Here is a 20,265-nt window from a genome sequence, read left to right as displayed (position 1 = left end):
TCAGCATGTCTGCAGGGGAGATAAAGTAGAATCAGAGAAATTGCTTGCTTTTTTTTTTTTTTTTTTTCTTTTTTCCCCCTTCCCCCCACCCACCATCTGCAGGAGTGGGGATAGGTGCACAGTCATTGCTCTGGCATGCCCTCCACTCCTGCCACACTTCTGGGGGACCGGCTTGGTGAAGTTCTTCACCGTGTATTTCACTGGTCTGCCCTTTGCCGTTGTTAATAAAGCCATTCTCTGTCGCCTAGTCACCTACCTCAATGTAACTTCACTGAGAGTCAGGACACTGATTACTATCCCACTCATTCCATATGCTCCCCACTAACTCCTCTGACACCATAGAAACAACTCCAAGGCACAGCCAAATTGCAAAGCCAGAGCGGGAATATAATTCCCAATCCCACCCCCAGCCTCCGAGGCACAGCTGCAACTCAAGCCAATCTAGCCCTCCTGAGCACACATCGCCTACTGGCTGTGTGGGCACACTAAGAGCCAAGAATCTCGGGGGTGGTGGGGTGGGAATGAGAGACACATTAAAAAGGATATCCTAGCCTGTCTGGAATACTACTAACATCTGCTTGGCTAGGTTTTTTTATCCATGGCTGATGGGGAAGAAACAGAGAATTTGGGATGAAATACCCAGCTTTCATTGTAGACCCCCTCCCACCAAATAAAAAGAAACTGGTGAAGAGCTGGTAGTTGTATTTGAGGTCAGAGATGGAAGAAGACAGGGAGCTATTGAACAAGTGAGTTGAAGTGGCTAGAAACAGTGTCACAGTGGCTAGGGACAGCGTTGCCATGGCAAAAGGCACTGTGGAGGAAGAAAGACACATGCGTAGGTGACTCAAGGAGGTTGTACAAGCTCAGAATGCTCTGCTGCAGCGCATGCTGCAAGTGGGCATACAGACAATCCAGTGCCCTCAGCCAGGACCCAGCCATGTTCTTCTTCGAGTGATTGCTCATATTGATTCCAATTAGGTGTGTGCAGTCGTTGGAAAGTTTTTCTCTTAGGAGCACCCATCGGGTCGGATGTGGAGCCCCCTGGAGCGGTGCCTTCATGGCGCTCAATATATGACCCTGCCGACCCGGCACCTCCTCAGTTCTTTCTTACGGCCAGTGATGGTTGTTGGAACTGTGGCGTCTTGCTCAGCAAGTTCTACCACGTTTTCCTACCTTTGCTTGTTTTGTTTGTTCTCTATATGTATTAGTTAGTTTAATTGTTAGTTAGTATTAGTAGTTAGCAGTTGGGATGGGGGGGTTTATCCTCTGTCCTGACCACTTTTTCTTGGGAGGGCTTACATGCCTAAGTACCAGGGATTCAAGTCCTGTAGCAAGCCCATGCCAATGGGTGACCCCCACAACGCTTGTCTAAAGTGTCTGGGGGAGGCTCACCAAGCCAGTTGGTGCAGGATTTGCAAGGGGTTTTGCCTCAGAACCAAAAAGGAGTGAGACTTTCGCCTCAAGCAGCTCCTTATGGAGGTGGCACTTAGACCTCAGCCTCTGCCGGCGCGGCGGGACCTGGCACTGAGTTCATATGGTGCATAGCACCCCGGCGGCAGTGGTGGAAGCAGCACCCTGGACGGGCTCTGGCAGAGACCCGCAGCACCACCACTCCCCGGCTCCGAAACCAGTGGGATTGACCCAGCACTGCTCCCATTCCCCAGTGCAGAAGTGGCACCAGAAGCAAGAGAGGAGCAGCTCTCTGTTCCAGAGGTCCGCCAATGGGGTGCATCCTCACGAGGAGCACCCAATGCTGAAGTATGTGGAGATGGCACCGTCGACTTTCCTCCCGCAAGGGGACCGTTGAATCCGGTGCCGTTGGACTCCCTGGCCCAGGTCATCAAGGAGGTGGAGCTACTATCCACCCTGGACACCTTTGAGACCGTGAGGGACCTCACTGCCATGACAGTGCCCAGGTCACTCACTCCTTGCACCAAGCCTCCAGTACCACATCATATGGCACCGTTTCGGCATCGTATGGCAAACCAGCGATGCTCCAGCCCTCGGCACAGTTGATAAAGTCCCGGTGCTGCTCTAGATTGCGCCAGCGCTCCTGCTCGCGACGTCAGTCCTCGTGTTGCTCCCCATTACGCAGCAGGTTCTGGTCCCAATGCCGCTTAGTGACCCCGCGCAGCTCCAGATCAGGGTACTGCTCCAGGTTGTGGCACTGCTCTCCAGCCCTTGAGATGAAGGATGCGTATTTCCATATAGCAGTTTGTCCCGCACATCGGCACATCCTACACTTCGTGGTCAACCGCAAGTATTACTAATTCACTACCTGCCCTACCATTAGGCCTCTCAACAGTCCCCCAAGTGTTCACCAAGTGCATGCTGGTCGTGGCTGCTCAGGGGCCACACCAAGGGACAGGTGCAGTCCCAAATCCGTTTGGTCAGGTACACGTTTGAGCAACTGGATCTTCTCCTCAACATGGGGAAGTCGACCTTGGAACCGACCCAGAGAATAGAATTCATTGGGGCAGTGTTACTCAGTTCATGCGCGAGCCCTTCTGCTGGAGACCTGATTCCAAGCCATCATGGACATAATTCAAAGCCTCCAGCAATTCCCAACCACAACAGCAAGGGGGTGCCTGAGTCTCCTCAGCCACATGGCTGCTTGTACTTGCGTGATCCGGCTCAGACTTTTGCAGGCATTGCTTGCTTCGGCCTATTGCCTGGGACGCAACAGCTTGAATTCAGTGGTCACGATGCCAGGGAGGTCCTTACATCCCTCCACTGGTGGCTCAATCCTCAAGCTGTGTGCGAAGGAGTCCCCTTCCACATCCCTCAACCTTCCTTGTCCCTGGTCACAGACACGTCAGCTCTGGGATGGGATGCGCATCTGGGAGATCTTCAGACACAGGGCCTGTGGTCCCAGGATGAGCTGTCCCTACATAGCAAGATCAGGGAACTGAGAGCGGTGTGCCTAGCCTGCCAGGCCTTTCGGGCCTGACTACAAGGCCAGTGCGTAACAGTTCTAACAGAGAACATCACCACCATGTTTTACATCAACAAGCAAGGGGAAGCCTGTTCCTCTCCCCTATGCCAGGAGGCCCTTCAGCTGTGGGAGTTCTGCATAGCCCACTCCATTCACCTGGAAGCATCCTTTTAACTAGGAGTTCAGAACACGCTGGCGGACCACCTCAGTAGGTCCTTCCGCGCCCATGAGTGGTCTCTCTGACCGGATGTCATACACCTCATTTTCCAAAAGTGCAGGTTTCCCAGATCAACCTGTTTGCCACTCGACGCAACAGGAAGTGCCTACCCTTCTGCTCCTTCCAGGGTCACAGCCCAGGCTCCCTCACGGACATATTCCTGCTACCTTGGAGACGTCACCTGCTCTGTGCCTTTCCCCTGTTCCCTCTCGTGCACAAGGTCCTGCTCAAGGTCTGCAGGGAGGGGACAGAAGTAATTCTAATAGCTCCAGCATGGGCTCGACAACACTAGTGCACTACTCTACTGGAGCAGTCAGTGGACGCACTGGTCACGTTACCTCTCCTCCCCGACTTACTCACTCACTCAGGGCTACAGTCACCTCTGTCACCCTGACCTACGGTCCCTCTACCTCACGACTTGGAAGCTTCACGGCTGAACCCCATGGAACTTCTGTACTCAGAACAAGTAAGGAAGGTCCTCCTCGGCCGCAGAAAGCCCTCCACTAGAGCCACGTGTCCGGCGAAGTGGAAGAGGTTCTTGTGCTGGTGTGACCAGTATCATACACCCCCTCTAAAGGCGCTGGTACCTCTCATCTTGGAGTATCTCCTACACCTGAAACAGCAAGGCCTGGTGGCGTCCTCCATAAGGGTACACCTCTGTTATCTCGGCCTTCCACCTCGGAGCGTCTGGTCGATACGTCTTCGCCAATCCTATGGTTGGTCGCTTCCTCAAAGGTCTGGACTGCCTACATCCCCAGATCAGGCAGTCTGTCCCTGCGTGGGACCTTAACCTGGTCCTCTCCAGGCTCATGGGGCCTCCATTTGAACCACTGGCGACCTGCTCCCTCCTGTATCATGGAAGGTAGCTTTTCTGGTTGCCATTACTTCTGCGAGGAGGGTGTCTGAGCTCTAAAGGCCCTCACCTCTGAACCACCTTACACAGTTTTCCAAGGGATAAGGTGCAACTCAGGCCACACCCGGCCTTTCTCCCCAAGGTGGTGTCGCACTTCCACACCAACCAGGACATTTTCCTGCCTGTCCTTTACCCTAAGCCTCATGCCAGTAACCGCGAGCAGCGGCTGCACTCCCGCGGTATTCGAAGAGCACTAGCTTTCTACATCAAGCGCACTAAGTTGTTCAGAAAATCAAACCAGTTCATAGCGGTGGCGGACCGGATGAAAGGCCTCCCGGTCTCATCTCAAAGAATATCCTCCTGGATCACGTCCTGCATCCGCACGTGCTATGAACTGGCCAGAGTGCCGATCCCGGCTCTCACGGCATACTCCACTAAGGCCCAGGCCTCGTCAGCAGCATTCCTGGCCCAAGTCCTGATCCAAGAAATCTGCAGGGCAGCGACTTGGTCCTCGGTGCATACCTTCACCTTTCACTACGCCATCGTCCGGTATGCCGGAGACCATGCAGCATTCAGCAGAGCGGTGCTCCAATCAGCATTCCTTAACTCTGACCCCACTGCCTAGGTAAGGTTTGGCAGTCACCTAATTGGAATCGATATGAGCAATCACTCAAAGAAGAAAAACCGGTTACTCACCTCTCGTAATTGTTGTTCGAAATGTGTTGCTCATATCCATTCCAAACCCGCCGGCCTTCCCCTCTGCCAGAGTAACTGGCAAGAAGGAACTAAGGAGGCGCCGGCTCGGCAGGGTCATATATTGAGCTCCATGAAGGCACCACTCCAGAGAGCTCCACGGCTGACCCGACGGTGCTGCTAGGGGAAAAACTTTCCAATGACTGCACATGGTGCGCGCACACCTAATTGGAATGGATATGAGCAACGCATCTTGAAGAACAACAGTTACGAGAGGTGAGTAACTTTTTTCTGCAGCCCCTGGACAACACAGGGTACTGGGAACACCAGCATATGTTCCCCGCTGTACCCCTGCAGTCATGCTCTCAGAGGCCATTCCCTGTCCCAAGCTCAGGGCAGCGAGAGCAATTGCACCTGGGAAAGCAGCGCTTTTGAGCCATCCAGTGCACCTGATAACTTCGAGCTCTGCCACTCAATACCAGACGCCCCAAGAACAAGAGGCAACAACGAGGCGTGTACTCACCCCTTGTAGTCTGCCGTCCACTGCACTGTCACTTTAAAGCTTTGCTTCATTGTTTGTTTAAAGCTTCATTTCTGCTGGTTTAAAAATCCATTCAGAAAGAGTCAGCGATGCACTTTATACAGGCAGTCCATTCATTTTGACTAAGTCAGAGGTTTTTACAAAAGGGTAAAGGCACAGACAAGATAAAATAAGGATTGCCACATCTACCACCTATCAAAGAGCCTTCACAGCTCACAATCCATTCCCAGTTGGGATAACAGCTGGATGTATAGCTGCGCATTTTCAGGCCTGAAACTCCAAGAGCCATAGACATCCCTGACAATACTGCACTCGCTGTTTCCATTGGACATTTTGCTGGCTGCTCAAACCCCTGAGCAAGTCTCTGCACCACAGCCTCCCACCCATCGGAAAGGCTTTCTCACTTACTATCTCAAATATTGTGCAAAATATAACCTGCAGCATGGGTTTTTTTTTCTCCAGCTTCTAACCTATTCCACAAACAGTACCACCTTCCTTGCAGATGGCCAAATGCACACTCTGCTGTCATTCTGCAACTACTGAGGCGATGGGATCATGAACCAGGGCAGCAGCAGCAGTCTCGCTCGATAACTGGAGTAATTGCCACATCATTAATGTCCAGAACGATGCTGGGGGCAAATTCTCCTTTATTTATTCAGATAATTAGAGCTGAGTGTTGAAAGAGCCTAGCATTGTGGGTCTTTCTAGACCACCCTATGTTTATGAACCTGCCACGGTGGTCAACCAGCCCTTGGAACACCATGGAGAAATATCCCTCTTATACACTCTGAGCCATGGTGTGGGGGACAAGCAGTTGGCATGTGGATCCCATCAGTTGCCCCAATGCTATTTGGGAACCCCACACGTGCAAAGCCATCAACTTTCTCCTGAATATTACGAATTGGCTGGTTATGAACCAGTAGCATTAGGAGGTGACCAGCTAGCATGTGGCATTGGCGACCAGCGTCTTTCTGGGTTTGGGCACCGCATGTTTGGTATGCTGCCACTGCAGCTCTGGGGCTTGCCATCCTGAAATTCTCTCATCACTGCTGGTTGTCCCAGGTCTATGGAACAATCCTTTCCCACCAATCCCCACTGGGGCGTTTCCCAAGCCCTTAAAAGGTGTTGCACAGTGTGACCCTGCTTCAGGAACAGCTCCGGTAGTAGCAGTTGCTCTGTGTCGTCCTTGTCTTCCTCATCCTCATCTTTCATTGTTCCTCCACCACTGCCCAACTTGCTGCTGAAGGAGCTGCTGCTGGAGTCGCCATATCTGCTTGGTAATGCGGTGGGCGAACTCCAAAGATAAAGCCAAGTTGCTCAGCTTCGAGAGCTGAACTACATCCCAAACAGCCTCTATCTATGTGCAGTTGCCAGCATAGTGGTATGGAGCATTGCTGGGTCCATGCTGGCTGACAGCAATTTGCAAACGGCACTTGCCTCTCCAGAAAGAGAGGAATGATGGGCTGGAGAGAGCTGAAGCATGGGATGTTTTTGAATTTACTCCAAGTCCTGGAATTCCACTGGCTTCTTCATTGTATCCCACCGCATGCAGCGAGAACCACCCCAGCATGCACACTGTGTAGCATTGAAGCAAAGGACCATGGGATACCCTCTGAGAATTCCATGCACTTAGTGCACAGCAAGCCCCTGCTGCGTGGACACAGAAATGTAAACTGAAAGAAGGCACAGCCAGCCTGTGTACACTATTGGTGCAGCTTGGGTTAATTATTGAGTTAATACACCTCTACCCCGATATAACACTAATTTGGATATAATGCGGTAAAGCAGTGCCCGGGGGGGTGCGCGGGGCTGTGCACTCCAGCAGATCAAAGCAAGTTCGATATAACGTGGTTTCACCTATAACGCGGTAAGATTTTTTTTTTTTTTTGGCTCCCAAGAACAGCATTATATCGGGGTAGAGGTGTATTGTGCGTTAATTCTGCGGATTAATCCCTCTATAGACAAGCCCTTAGTGGCCACTTCCTTGATGCCTCAAAGAATTCTTTCCCATACAATCTTTTGAATTTCCTAGTGGTGGTGCACAAGGAGCCAGACACTTGCCCCTGGTATGGGTACAATCACCACACATTTCAAAGGGTGAGGAATAGTTTGCTAACTCAAACTGATCATGCTCTGGGTTTTTCTCCAGCAAGCTGTTGGCCTGGGGAGGGGAAGTCACTGAATTGTTGGTGATTGCATGGTTGGAGTGAAGTTGTGTTTTGTTACAGCATTGTGAAGATGGATGGTGACAAACTGACGGTGGTTTCCAGTGAATGCTTTGGGGTCATGCTGGTTAGACACTCCTGCGGTGTTGCAAATTAATTAGGATATCTGGACCTCGGCATCAGCATGAGCTGGACTCTTTTTTTTTTTTTTTTTTTTTGTTCTGTTCAAGACATCACTGCATCACCTTGCTCCTTTCCAGGACTTGGGGTACATCAGCTCTCCAGCTGGCTTCAGGTGGAAACCAGATGAAGGATTACGTGGTAAGGAAAGGTGTTGCAAAGACAAGCCTGTGCCTTGCTGTGGGTCTCTTAGGCAGGGTGGGTGCTTAGTTAAAATTCTGGACATGTACGTATCCTGCGAAGGCACTCACGCTGGTGTGACACTGGCTGCAGGGTCATGGGGCTGTTATGTGTACCTGTCTGGGGAAGAGCTTGTTGCTCCCTTTCATAAATGAAAAGAAAATGTTTGATTTATTTCCCCCCCCTCTCTCCAGTGTGTAAAATGAACTTCAGGTATTTTTCTATGTGGAGATGGCGTTAGCACTTAAAGGATGAAGTTTCATGAAATTGCCTAGGTCTTTGCCTCTTCCGTGCTTCTGTGAAATGTCAATAAATGGAATTTTAAGCCAACTCAAGCATGTTTCCTAGGAAAAAATTTCTCAGTAATGAGGTGGCCAAGGATTGGGGGGCTCAGCCCCCCAGATCTGAGCAACCTTAGCCCAGCTCAGTGGGTGAAGCTCTGCCTCTGGCAGTTCCAAGGCTGGCTTGGCACAGAGCTGCCTGGCTGCCAAGTAGCAGGACAAGCAGGGAGAGTCGCCAGAGGCGGCAGCAAGAGGGGTGTGCCAGGCCCCCGCATGGTGCGGAGTCCCTCCTGAGTGCAGCCATGCCCCGTGCTGGTGTGGTGGGGGCAAGGCCTTCTCTGCTGTTGCTTGGGAGCAGATCTGGCTCTGGGGTTGGTGCCACACAGGGAGGGAGTGGGCCAGAGGGAAGGGGCTGCAGAGAAAGGAGCCAGACATCGCCATCCAGCTCCCAAATAACCCCTCACCCAATGTCGTCCTACTGCCCCAAATAAACCCAAGCCTCACAAAACCATCTCCTGTTACAGCTCCTCACTCATCCCCCTCACATTTAGAAGAGCCGGCCACAGTAAATCTCTGAATTCTGAGAGTCAACAGGCCAGCGTGGAGAGTTAGGCTCAGCCATGTGTGGGTGAGGTGGGCTTACTCTCCTATTGCCCCCCCCACCCCCCCAGCCCTCCCCTGCACACAGGCTGGGATGGAGAGAGCAACCCGCACACGTGCACTGGAGAGCAGTGTCTGACTGTTTTGACTCATTTCTTCCCACCACAAAGAATATTTTCACCGGCCACCTACGGTTCTAGCTCCTGCGGTGCTCTGACATGTAAATGTGGTCATATTCCATGTGGGGGGGAACATTACTTCCCTTAGCAACAGTGGGTGAGACTTCTCAGTCCTAGAGGTCAGTGAGGTAGTATCAGCTGTGGCATCCCTGTCACAACAGTCATTTGATCTGAGCAGTGTTTCCTGTCATCAATATTTCAGCTTTCCACAGTTGAAAATCAACGGGAGTGGGTCTCACCTTCAATATCTGCTCTCAAGACAACCAGTCTCCAAGCGTATGTCTACATTGAGATAAAAACTAACCACGACTGGCCTGAGTCAGCTTGGCATTTGGGCTTGGGCTGAAGCCTGAGCTCTGGGACCCTGCAAGGGTGGAGGATCCCAGAACCTGGGCTCCAGCTTGAGCTTGAATGTCCGCTGCAATTTTTAGCTCCTCAAGTTCGAGCCAGCTGACCCAGGGCAGGAGCAGGGCTCGTGGGGTACATCTGATTGATCAGTTCACAATTAGTGAGGCAAACGAGGCAAGCTGCTGCGTGGTTGATAAACATCTCACTATGTTGTATGTAATTTGAACCACCCAACTGGCAAATGTGAAACAGAGAAACCAAATGTGTGGAGCACAAGGAAAATAACGGGATCTGATGCTCTAGCCTCAACATCTTCTGGACCTATGCACGCATGAGTCAACATTTCCAGCAGGCTCCTGGAGCCAGTAAGTGGGAGGGAGAAGGGGATTGAGGTATGGTCTGAGGAGAGACAGTGGGGCCACATGCTCAGCTAGTGCAAATTGGTATAGCTCCATTCACTTCAGTGGAGGAGTGACATTGGATTGACAGCAGGGGGTGATCTAGTCTTCTGGTGTTCAGCCAAAACTCTCCTAGCCATCAGTGGGTGTCATAAATATAAAGGGAAGGGTAATAACCTTTATGTATGCAGTAACAGAAATCCCTCCTGGCCAGAGGTACAGAATCACTTCCTGTAAGGGGTTAATCAGTTCAATTAATCTAGTTGGCACCTGACCAGAAAGACCAATGGGGAAAGAAGATACTTTCAAATCTGGGGAGGTTGGGTTTGTTCTCTTTGTTGGTTCCCTCTTAGGACAAAGAGAGAGACCAAGCAGGTAGCCCAGCTCCTAAAAAGATCCTGAACTGATACATCTAAAAATTACAGAAATTGTAAATAATAGCAAGGAAATGCATTAGACTCTTTTGTTTTAGCTTGTGAATTTTCCCTATGCTAAGAGGGAGGTTTATTCCTCTTTTTGTAACTTTGAAGTTACAGTGGGTGTTTGTTTTGCCTGAGTAATAAGTGAAGATAAGACTTGGACATGGCTCTTAAAGGTGTGGGACAAACCCAGCTACACCCTCGGGTTACTACCCAATCCACAGTGGATGATGATGAATCTGTTTTACACATTTGCAGGATGATGATAAAAATCTAATTTGGCAACACACCCTCATAGCTTTGTAATGTCACAATTTTGCCCCCCACAGGACAACTTACTCATGCAAACTCCTCTTCCCCCCTCCCCCCCCCCCCCCCCCCCCCGGACCTCCACAAGTGGCTGTCTGTCCTAGGCCCAGGGAAGAAATGGAGGTGTTGGCTCTGATGTGCACCTACCCAGCATTTAAATGGGGATGTGGGATAGCAAAAGGGAATCCAGTTCTGGGATTAATATACCGAGCCACTGTAGCACCCTTCAGTGGGAGCTGGGTCCTAGGCTGGATGCTGGGATCTTCATAAACAGCTCTTGGATTAATGGTGGTGAGTGGCCTCACATCTAGCAGAAAACCAGTGTGTGTAAACCACAGACCCTGATACTTAAAGGATTAGGCAGTAAGGAGAATGGGATGCCATTGGGCAGATATGTAGATCAACCTATTGGCCTCAGGGTGCCTCTGGAGTTGGCAGGGTTTAAAGGTGTGCTGGTGTAGACAGAAGCATGCGGAATCATTGGGATGAAATGGATCCGTTCTGACAGACTTGAAATAACAGCTGAGTGGTTCAGGCGCTGCTTGCCAAATTCATCTGCTGTCTTTGTCTCTCTAAGCCTTTGGAGTGGTGCAGGCAATAGCTGGAGAGGTGTTTATAACAGAGTGACTTCTGGGGCACAGACATCTACACCCCTGTATTCCTTGTTTTGTGCCCTGCTTTGATTGTGTTAAGTATTTACCTAGCCCAGTGCATCGAGTCAGTATAAGGGTGTTCCTAAGAAAGATCGTCTTGTGGTTAAATCACAGGTGATCTTAGTTCTGTCCCTGACTCTGACATGGACTTCCTGTGGGACCGTGGACACCTTACTTAATCCCTCTGTGCTTCACGTTCCTCATCGTAAAATGGGGATAAAAGTCCCTCCCCTGGGTATGTCTGTTAATGTTCTTAACAGCAGTTTGAGCCCCTCAGATGGAGGGTGCTATAGAAATAACTAGGTCTTATCTAGAGATCCCTAGATCTCAAAGCACTCTACATAGGTCAATATTGCTATCCCCATTTTATAGATGGAGAAACTGAGGCATAGAGAAGTGACTGGCCCAAGGTCACCCAGCAGACTACTGGCAGAGCCAGGTATAGAATGCAGGTCTACTGAGTCCCAGTCCAATGCACTATCCATTAGGCTACACTGCCCGGTTCAGTGTTATCACTGCTGCACAAACATTCCTCTAAGCAGAGGCCATTCTCTCCAGCTCTCTTCCCACCCTTCTGCTGAGCATGTGTTTATGAAACCTGTCACCACAGCACCTTGCAACAGTTGGAAAATGTCCTCTCACAAGGCTTGGTCCCTTTTTACAGAGGGGTGTAGGGCCTAAGATTCTTGGATTCTAGTCGGTGATCAATCTTTTTTAGCATGTTCAAAGCAGAGAGAGCAACCAAACTGTCATCCCCCCAGGCAGGGGGCTTCTTAGTTGGAATGTTTTTGGCCGAGTTTTGGTGTTCTGACTCAGCAGACCATTCAGCTCTGATGATGCAACAGCAAAAAAATAAAGAGCATAGCGAAGCCTCCCTTTATTCCCTAATCCTGTTTGCTTTTCTAGAAACAATCCCTAGCCCTAGAATCACTGACTCAATTCTTGGATCCCATTCTCATGACAAAGCGAATGTCTGGTACAAAAGGAGCCTTATAAAAAGGGGCCCCCAGCTTCTGGATCTTTGCAGGTGCTCCTGGAATTCCTGCAGCAGCTAGGGTGTAGTGCCTAGAACGGAAAATGTCCAAAACAGGAACCAGGGTAAGTGTGTGTGTGTGTATCTTTCCGAGGGGAAGAGATGCAACTTAGGAAGCTGCTCTTGTTTACAAATATGGCAGAAGTGCAGAAAGAGCTTAGGGTAATAGAGCAGAATTTAGCACAGTGGTAGGAGAGTCTATTTCTCTGAAAGAAGATCAATGAATAAAAAGCAAGTGTTTCAAAAATGTACGTGGCTTTCCACTGGGGACAGGAGTTTTTCAAACTGAAAGCTCGCTCAGGCAGATAAAATGACTTTAAAATACAGGGCTGTATTGTGAGTGACAAACATGGTCTCTCCTCCCTTTTTCTTCACACTGGATATTTCTCTTTCTGCTACAGTACATCAGGAGAGCGGAGGTGGGAGGCGAATGTTGTGGTTGTTGGGGAGACTCAAATGTGCCTAGTGCCTGTTGCTCTCCTCGGTGTCTTACTGGGGAGGACTGCTGTGCCATGGAGAGCGTGGCAAGCTTGCGGGAAGATGCGCAGTCTGTCTGCAAAGCATCTGAGTTCCAAAGCTAGCAGCCAGCACCAGTGTATGCTCCATAGTTAGGCTGTCGAGGAGAAAGTACAGCGTGACTGCTGGGATGCTGATGCCTGACTCTCTGATCACAGGTGGGGGGAGACCAGTTGTGTGAAGTGTATCATACTGCCAAAGAGGGCACTGCCCAGACACCTGAGCTGCTTCAGGACATGTGTACCCCAGCGTTTTGGAGTGAGCCTCCCAGCCTGGGGTGACAGACTTGGGCTAGCAGGGCTTGTGCCAGCACTCTAAAAATACCTGTGCAGACAGCGCTTTGAAGGTGCTGCTTGGGCTGGAGCTAGGGCTCTGAAGCCCACTCCCTTCCCTAGCCTTCAGAGCCCAAGCTGCGGCTTCAAAGTGCTGTCTACACCACTATTTCTAGAGCACCAACATGAGCCCCGCAAGCCCAAGTCTGGTGCTCCAAAACGCTGGGTAGACATACCCTCAGACTCCAGTGCTGTACCCAGGGGTGTTGAGAGCAGCTTTCCCACTGACTTCAGTGGAGGTGGGAGCAGGCCCTACACTTTGGACTCCTAGCAGGTTTAAAGCAGACAGGGATGTAGCTCACAACCCTATATTCTGCCTATGGATCAAAGTGCATGAGACTGAGAGCCTAGGTGCTGGTTCCCAGTCGGGTGCTGCTTCGCTGAGTGGCCCTGGGCAGATATAGCCAAATTCTGAACTTCCTACTTCCACTGGGGGACACACTGGAGTGACCCTTCATTGCTCTGTGTACCCGTATGTAAAATGGGCACAATGACACTGCACAGGCATGCCGTGCAAAATATTCTTGTCATCCGCTCCTGTCTCCGAGTCCCATCGCAGCATGAGAACAGGGCACTGCAGGCAGGCAGGGACCTGCCCCAGTATCAGGTGGACACAAGGGTCTGCTCATGTAGAACTTACTTCACTACTGGGACCTAAGATCTTCTAAGCAGGGGGAAAGGTGCTTTGTCTGACAGCTGGTGGTGTTGGGGCTGAGCCTGCTGGAGGACAGAAACTGACTAAAGATCAAGGACAAAGGTTCACTCGCTGCTTCACTAACTTCTTTTCTTGTTGCTGATATAACTTAAATTGTGGGGAGCAGGAGGCTCCAGTGTCCTCCGAGAGGCAGAATGGTCCAGTGATTAGGGCACTAGTCTAGGACTTGGGAGACCTGCTGTGCCACAGACTTGCTGTGTGACCTTGGGCAAGTCACTTAGCCTCTCTCTGCCTCAGCTTGGCACCTGTACAATAGTGACGCCAGCACTGCCCTGCCTCATGGGCTGTTGTTACTGATTGTAAGGAGCTCAGATGCTATGGTAATGGGGCCCACACAAGCACCTATTACCCCAAATGCATTATGTGCTGTGGAACCCCTACCTTGGCGTTCTGGCAGTTAACGGGGTAGAGTTATACTAGGAGGTTGGTTGTTTGACTGAGGGGTTGGAATGTCACATGTGACGGCTATTTCAGGCTGCTGAGCTCCAAGCAGTGTGTGTGTTGTCAGGCCATTGCAGAGATGGGCCGGGAGTTTAGAACTGCAATCCAGAATTCACCTGTCACTTCCCTGCAGGTTAGAGCTGAGCCATCTCACTTGAACTAAGGTTCTGTGCCCACCTGCAGTGAAGTCTGTGTGTGTGAAAGGAGCTTAGTGGAGGGCTGGTGGGGAGGAGCGTGTTCCTTACACATTCCCATGAGCTCTTCTCACTAAGGCTAGACATACTGATCTTTATTGTTAGTCCATTCTTTGCTCTGTGGACATAAACTTCAGGGGTTCTCCGTTCTCTTTGTGGTCATGTTTGAAGGGGGACGGGAAGCAGCCTGAAAATAGGAGCAGCGAATTGTTCTCTGTGACTACAAAACTTTGATTTGCTTGGTTAAAGCAAATTGAGGATGGGGGAGGGAAATCAAATGTATTTTACAAATTTCACTTTTGAAACTTTTTTTCAGTGGTAAAACAAAATGGTCATGTTAAGGCATCATAGCTTAGGAAGTGGAAACAGGCTGATGTATGTTATACATAGAGACTCCGAGAACTATGAAAGGGAAAATCATGCAGTTAATAGATAAGGCCCGATCATGCAAACATTCACGTGCTTCATTTTAAAGCATGCGAGTAGCTCTCTCACACAGTATTTGGAGGACTGGAGCCTAAACGTCTTTACCTCTGTTACAAACCATCCCTGAAATAATTAAAATGACAAGAGATGTGAACCAAACTAGCCTTTTCCCTCTCGATGGTTTGTTTACTTTTTGCATTTCCCTTAGTGTGGCCAATGAAAACAGACAGTTTCATTCTTCAAAATTAGAACAGAACTGTGGTGTTTGGGTTGCAAACAGCGGTGCCAACCCTGCCGTTCTTGTTACAAAACTGGCTTTCCCTCGGGCTACTCGCTCTTCTAGGGACTATTGGTGAGTATGAGGCTTCACAGGATTGGGCCCACTGCAAGTAATTTAAACCAAAGCAACCCTCTCCCCCACCCCAATTTTTTTTTATTGCCTTTTTCTTTGAATGTCATTCAGACCATTCTAATAATATTAGGTTTTGTCATTTCTTCCCAGGGCAGTCCCTTTAACTGCTCACGGTTAATGATGTGCCTTTATGTTAAAGGCAGTAGCTAAGGTGTCAGCCTTGCTCAAATGGTACGATTTTAACTAACGCATGCTTACTTCAGTGACAGCACTTGCAGTTCTCACCCCCTCAGCCTGACTCTTCGCTGCTTTTGCCCAAGAGTCATCGACTGAGCCATCACCATCTGTTTGGAAGAAGGAACCTCCCCTCTCTCTGCTTTGCTTGTGTTTCAGATCACTTTCTACGAAGACAAGCATTTCCAGGGCCGTCGCTATGAGTGTGACAGTGACTGCCCTGATTTTCACACCTACCTAAGCCGCTGCAACTCCATCCGAGTGGAGGGGGGTGCCTGGGTTGTCTATGAGCGGCCTAACTTTGCAGGGAACATGTACGTTCTGACCCATGGCGAGTACCCCGAGTACCAGCGCTGGATGGGCCTTAATGACCGCCTCAGCTCATGCAAAGCCATTCACTTAGTAAGTCTGACTTTCCCTTCCTTTCCCCAGTCTCCCCCAAAGCACACATGTTGCTGCTTCTCCTCCATAACACAATGGATGGGATATTCCCAGATATACTTGAGAACGAGGTTAAGAGAATCCCAACAGGTCACATGGGACAATTTCTGCATCATCAGAAGGTTGCAATCTAAGGGGCAAGTGAACAAACCACAACCCTGGGAAGGCAGAGAGAGTAAGAAAATCTTCCCAGGAAAGCTTCAGTGTTTTCATGTAGAACGCGGCTGTAGTTCTATTGAAACGCTGCTGCAGCTCAGTCTAACCCACAACAGAGGGAAATGCTCTGAGCTTCCCCATGACCCGCTGAAGTGGTGCAAAGAAATGTGATGTCAACAGATAAAGAGAAACTCCCCCACTGATTTCAGTGCAAAAAGCAGTTTGCTTTGGGCAGGTTGTAGGTAAGTTTCAGTGGGTACCTCTCACAATTGGGGTGTCAGTGTAGTTTTGTTTGGAAATAACATTGCTGCAGTTTGCTTCTAGGAAGCTGGGGTTTGGAATTTATACAGGGGAGGTGGTTACTCTGTACCCTGTTTTCCTTAGTTTGCTCATCTACTTTCCTTGCTCCTCTTCCTGGCAGACGCAGTTTGCAGCAGCTGGTGTGTACACATGGTGACATTCCCTAAGCACCTATGTCAGTTAGGGGCACAAGCCCCCTGGGAATTTTCATCCCTGGGATTTGTACTCCCCATTCAGTTGCTTTGGAGAATCTTCCCTGCACGGCCTGTGCCAGCCTGGGTTTGTCTGAACCTCTGTAGCTTATTTCCCACTCTGCTCCCTGCTAGAACCGATCTCCCGGTCATTCAGTTTCAGTGCAACTGGCACTAGAGAGAGGAGATGGCTGCCAGGCAGTAGTTCAGCCCCCAACCCCCAGACATGGGGTGTAGGTAGGGGGATGGTTCCCCTAGGAGCACTCCGCTGGTGAGGACTTGCAGGTGTCTGCCTGTGCACAAATCCCACACCCCATTTGCCTAGTTAAAGTTAATTAAAAACAAAACCACTTGCCCCCTCTTACTTGGAATCCCAGGGATGGTTGGAGATGCGAGACAGCGTGCTGCCTGCTTTTCCCATTAACTCAACTGGCCACAGGCTCCATCCCTTTCAGTCAGTCAAACTTCCAGCTGCTTCACTGTACGTGTGCGGCCTGCGTGGAAGGAGCTTGCTGTCTGCAGCAGGGGCTGGAAGGACAGTGAGGATGTTAAGTAAAGCCAATGGCGTTTTGATACAAGACTTTTAGCAGAGGGCAGAGTCCTCTTTGCCACATGCTGGCAGCGAAGTGGGTGAGAACAACCCCAACTCATGGAGGGCTGTTCTTGTTTCTCAGGATCATTAGTAGAGTACGGGGAGCAGCGTAAGGGGGAGCAGCCCTGAGCCAGATAGATCCCTCAACTGCCCAAGACTAGAGAGCACAAAAGGGGAATTTTAAGCCCCGTATCACCTCAGGCACCTGCCCCAAGTGCAGGAACATTGGATCTAAGGTTTCTCATTCTGCCATGGTCGCAAATCGCTCCGTTCAAGCATTTCAGTAGCTCCTGCCAGCACTCGCAGAGCGCAGGGCCTGGCCTTTGGAAAGACTGGCTGTGTACCTGCTTCACTGAGGAATCCATGCTGACCTGCTCTTACACAGGAGTGGATCTGAGCTCTGTCCTGCAGCTTGTGCTGGCAACCAGCTCACCCCATGGGCAACCTGCTGAGTGAGCAAGGGGCAGCGAATGCTCAATAGTAGTGTGAAAGAAACAGCTGATGCATAAGGTGGATGGGAAGGCTGGTTCCCTTCCAAAAGTTTAGAGGAAGGGAATGTAGGGCAGCCTGGTGTTGAGGCTGGCAGGGTGTGACAGGGTAACCAAGGCGTGTATCCCTGAGTACAGGGAAATGGGATCCTGAGCGAAGTGCAGGCAGTTTTCCCAGGGCATCCCCCTTCTTTAGTCTATGCTGGGAGTTCCCGTGGCTATCAAAGGAGAACACAGTGCTTGGCTGGCTTTCTTTGCCCTTCTTTCAAAGGAAGGCTTTGCTGCTTGTGCTCAGCCTGCCAGCGTGAGGAACCCGTTGCCATGACTAGGCTGTGAAGAGCAGGGAAGCTTTCATCTGCTGCTGGCATTCATGTGACCCTCTCCACTGGCAGGGAATAAAAGCCAGGTGCATCAAAAGTACAGGCCAAAGCTGATTTTGAAAGGGCCGCAGCTCAGCAGAGTTTCACTGATGGTATACAGCACCCTGTGCATCGTCCTTCATGTGTTGGTTGGAAATGTTTTTATCTGATCAAATGCTTTTGTAGCTCTGTAGTGCAGCTGCCCATGAACTATTAAGTATGGAATAAAGAACATCCCTAAAAATGCAGGGCACGTGGAAGGAGGGGAGGGGGGCAAGTCTCAGTGTAATGCTGGAGGCAATCAATGTGCTTAACAGTGATGCCTGTGGCAACCAAGGAGTGTAAACTAAGAGGTGATAAACCAGTGTCCAGCCAGCTAGTGCCCAGAGCATTGCCCCTGCCAGAGGAGGGAAATCCAACGCATTAAATACTGCAGGCCTCCATATTCCAGAGGCAGGCCTGGGGCATGAGCAGCTGCTCCAGCATCCTCCAGCCAGAGCATACCTTCCCATAGGGGGCTCTGGAACAGCAGGACTTTCCTCTGGAACAGCGGGTGGGTCCCAGAGGACACCACCTCCCCTGCCACTGGTCTCAAAGAGCAACCTGCCGGTTGCTTTAACAGTGGTGGAGCCCTGCTGATATTCTATAATTAAACAGTGGGTGGAAGTATTTAACTTGTAATTCTATTAGCCCAGTCAACTGGTGCTTGGTTTAGAGTCTTTTGCCTCCCGTGCTGCCTTCACCAATGCCAAGGCCTCGTAGTGGTATGTGACTGCCTTCAGCTGTGCTCAGTGCTTGAAAGAGCCAACGGCTGGGGGCACTCAGCTGGCGGGTCATTAGAGGAACATAAGCTATGGGAACCTTCCCCCGTGGGCATGGGCCTCCAGCTCATCCAAGGCAGCAGTGAAGCGTTCCTTTCTGGTGGGGAGGGCAAGAGGAACAAGCTGCCCTGAGGAAGGGAAACGGTGGCATTCAGCTTGGAGCTGGTGGTGGTAACAGACCAGGGAGGTAGGGATGAGGTGGGCCAGGCTGCACAGGAAGCTGCAGATTAACACCCTTGCAGCGCTTATGGGTATTCAGTGCTTGAAATCTCAGCAGATATAATGTCGTGCACATGTGAAATGTGAGTACAGGCTGTCACCATCTCATTGACCCCTTACTGCTCTGGGGCACACTGCGGCTCCAGTTCTGAAACCTGCAGCAACCGAAGGGTTAAAGCAATGGGAATCAGTTTAAAACACTGAAGCACAGCCAGCCACAGTGCATCTCGTATCCGTCACCAGCAGTGCCCTGGCCTCTCTCCCCTTGAGCCTGGGTTTGCCCTACCCGGCCCCTCATCCGTCTTTTCCACCCAGGGATCCTAACGCTGGCATAGCAGGATGGCAGCAGCTGGAGATGGGCCAGTGACTACATGAGGTGTAAAGCAGGGGAGAATCAGATCTCTGAGCCTGCAGGGTGTGCTCAAGTGTTAAAGCCTCTGGGCAGTGGAGGAGCCTATACTGGTACAGCAAAAAAAAAAAAAAAAAAAATCCAGATGGGCTGGGGGAGCCTAAGGGCACCTTGAGGTGCAACAAACTAACCCAGGTGAACTGGAAAGCCAGCTGATTGTTTTGATCAGGCCTGTCCTTTTATACGCCTGGGAGCTACCTCTTCCCCGTCACCTCTCCTAGTCACTATGTTCCCATCATCAGTGCATTCCCCAGGGTTGGGGGTGGGGGAAGGGGGAGGTTTCTTGCCTCTCAAGAGTAATGAGGCCCCTTTAATTGTCCACCTGTGATGCTCAGAAACAGCACAGTCCTATGCAAACCCAGGGTCTCCATGGCCAGCGGCCTCCTGCAGCCTCCATCCAAAGCCACTGGGACATGAAGGGGCTTGTACAGGAGTGCAATGAGCGAGGGGTTTTGTGGCATAACAGCTGATGCTACTCGGAGTTCTGGGAGGGAAACAGAACCTCCTGCTCCACTGGCTACCAGGGGTTAGGATGAAACCTTGGGAGGTAGATTACCATACATCTGCCTGTTGTGGGGTCGTTTACCTTCCTCTGGAGCATCTGGCAATTGCCAGAGGCAGGATACTGGATGAACTGGACTCAGGTTTGATCCAGCCCGGCAGTTCCTATGCTCCCTGTGTATAGTGAGAGAATGAGCAAGAACTGTGCTGCTGTGCCCAGCAACGTGTGATTCTCTGTCTCCTGTTCCAGTCCAGTGGAGACCAGCACCGCATTCAGATCTTTGAGAAGGGGGACTTTGGTGGCCAGATGTACGAATCTACGGAGGACTGCCCTTCGGTCATGGACGAGTTCCACATCCGGGAAATCCATGCCTGCAAAGTGCTGGAGGGGGCCTGGGTATTCTATGAGCACCCCAACTTCCGTGGCAGGCAGTACCTCTTGGAGAAGGGGGAGTACCGTAAGCCCGTTGATTGGGGGGCTGTGTCCCCCACTGTCCAGTCCTTCCGCTGCATTGTAGAGTGAGGGGTGGGGCAGTTCCCCCTTTGCCAGGGAAACCGCGTGGAGTCTGTGAATAAAGCAAGTGGCTGATGCAA

At 50.7% G+C, this 20,265-nt stretch overlaps 2 protein-coding genes across 8 annotated transcripts in view; both read left to right on the top strand.

Annotated features, from left to right (window-relative positions):
* TBCCD1 (TBCC domain containing 1) overlaps positions 1–8,099 on the top strand; it is a 24,999-nt gene extending 16,900 nt beyond the window's left edge. For all 6 annotated transcript variants that reach the window (XR_004647000.1, XM_034780511.1, XM_034780510.1 and 3 more), the window contains one exon: positions 7,468–8,099. The gene's annotated coding sequence lies outside the window, so the exon portion shown is untranslated. The remainder of the gene's footprint in view (positions 1–7,467) is intronic.
* On the top strand, positions 7,603–20,265 carry CRYGS (crystallin gamma S). 2 transcript variants are annotated; one of them, XM_034780517.1, is made up of 3 exons: positions 7,603–7,725; positions 15,354–15,596; positions 19,922–20,265. In XM_034780517.1, exons 1-3 carry the CDS (start codon positions 7,711–7,713, stop codon positions 20,192–20,194), a joined length of 531 nt encoding a protein of 176 aa, XP_034636408.1. In that variant the 5' UTR covers positions 7,603–7,710; the 3' UTR covers positions 20,195–20,265. The 2 variants fall into 2 exon arrangements, with proteins under 2 accessions (XP_034636408.1, XP_034636409.1); XM_034780518.1 differs by lacking the exon at positions 7,603–7,725 and adding an exon at positions 11,664–12,049.

This window comes from Trachemys scripta, chromosome 9 (assembly GCF_013100865.1).
Source record: "Trachemys scripta elegans isolate TJP31775 chromosome 9, CAS_Tse_1.0, whole genome shotgun sequence".
In the NCBI taxonomy this organism is placed as follows: domain Eukaryota; kingdom Metazoa; phylum Chordata; order Testudines; family Emydidae; genus Trachemys; species Trachemys scripta.
Note: the sequence above shows the minus strand (reverse complement) of the source record. Positions and strands in the feature narration are given on the sequence as shown.

Excerpts from the sequence above, each read along its gene's own strand:
- CRYGS (XM_034780518.1), top strand. The coding sequence starts at position 12,029 with ATGTCCAAAACAGGAACCAGG. Across the intron at positions 12,050-15,353 it reads TGTCCAAAACAGGAACCAGG|ATCACTTTCTACGAAGACAA; the intron begins GTAAGTGTGTGT and ends CTTGTGTTTCAG. Across the intron at positions 15,597-19,921 it reads CATGCAAAGCCATTCACTTA|TCCAGTGGAGACCAGCACCG; the intron begins GTAAGTCTGACT and ends CTCCTGTTCCAG.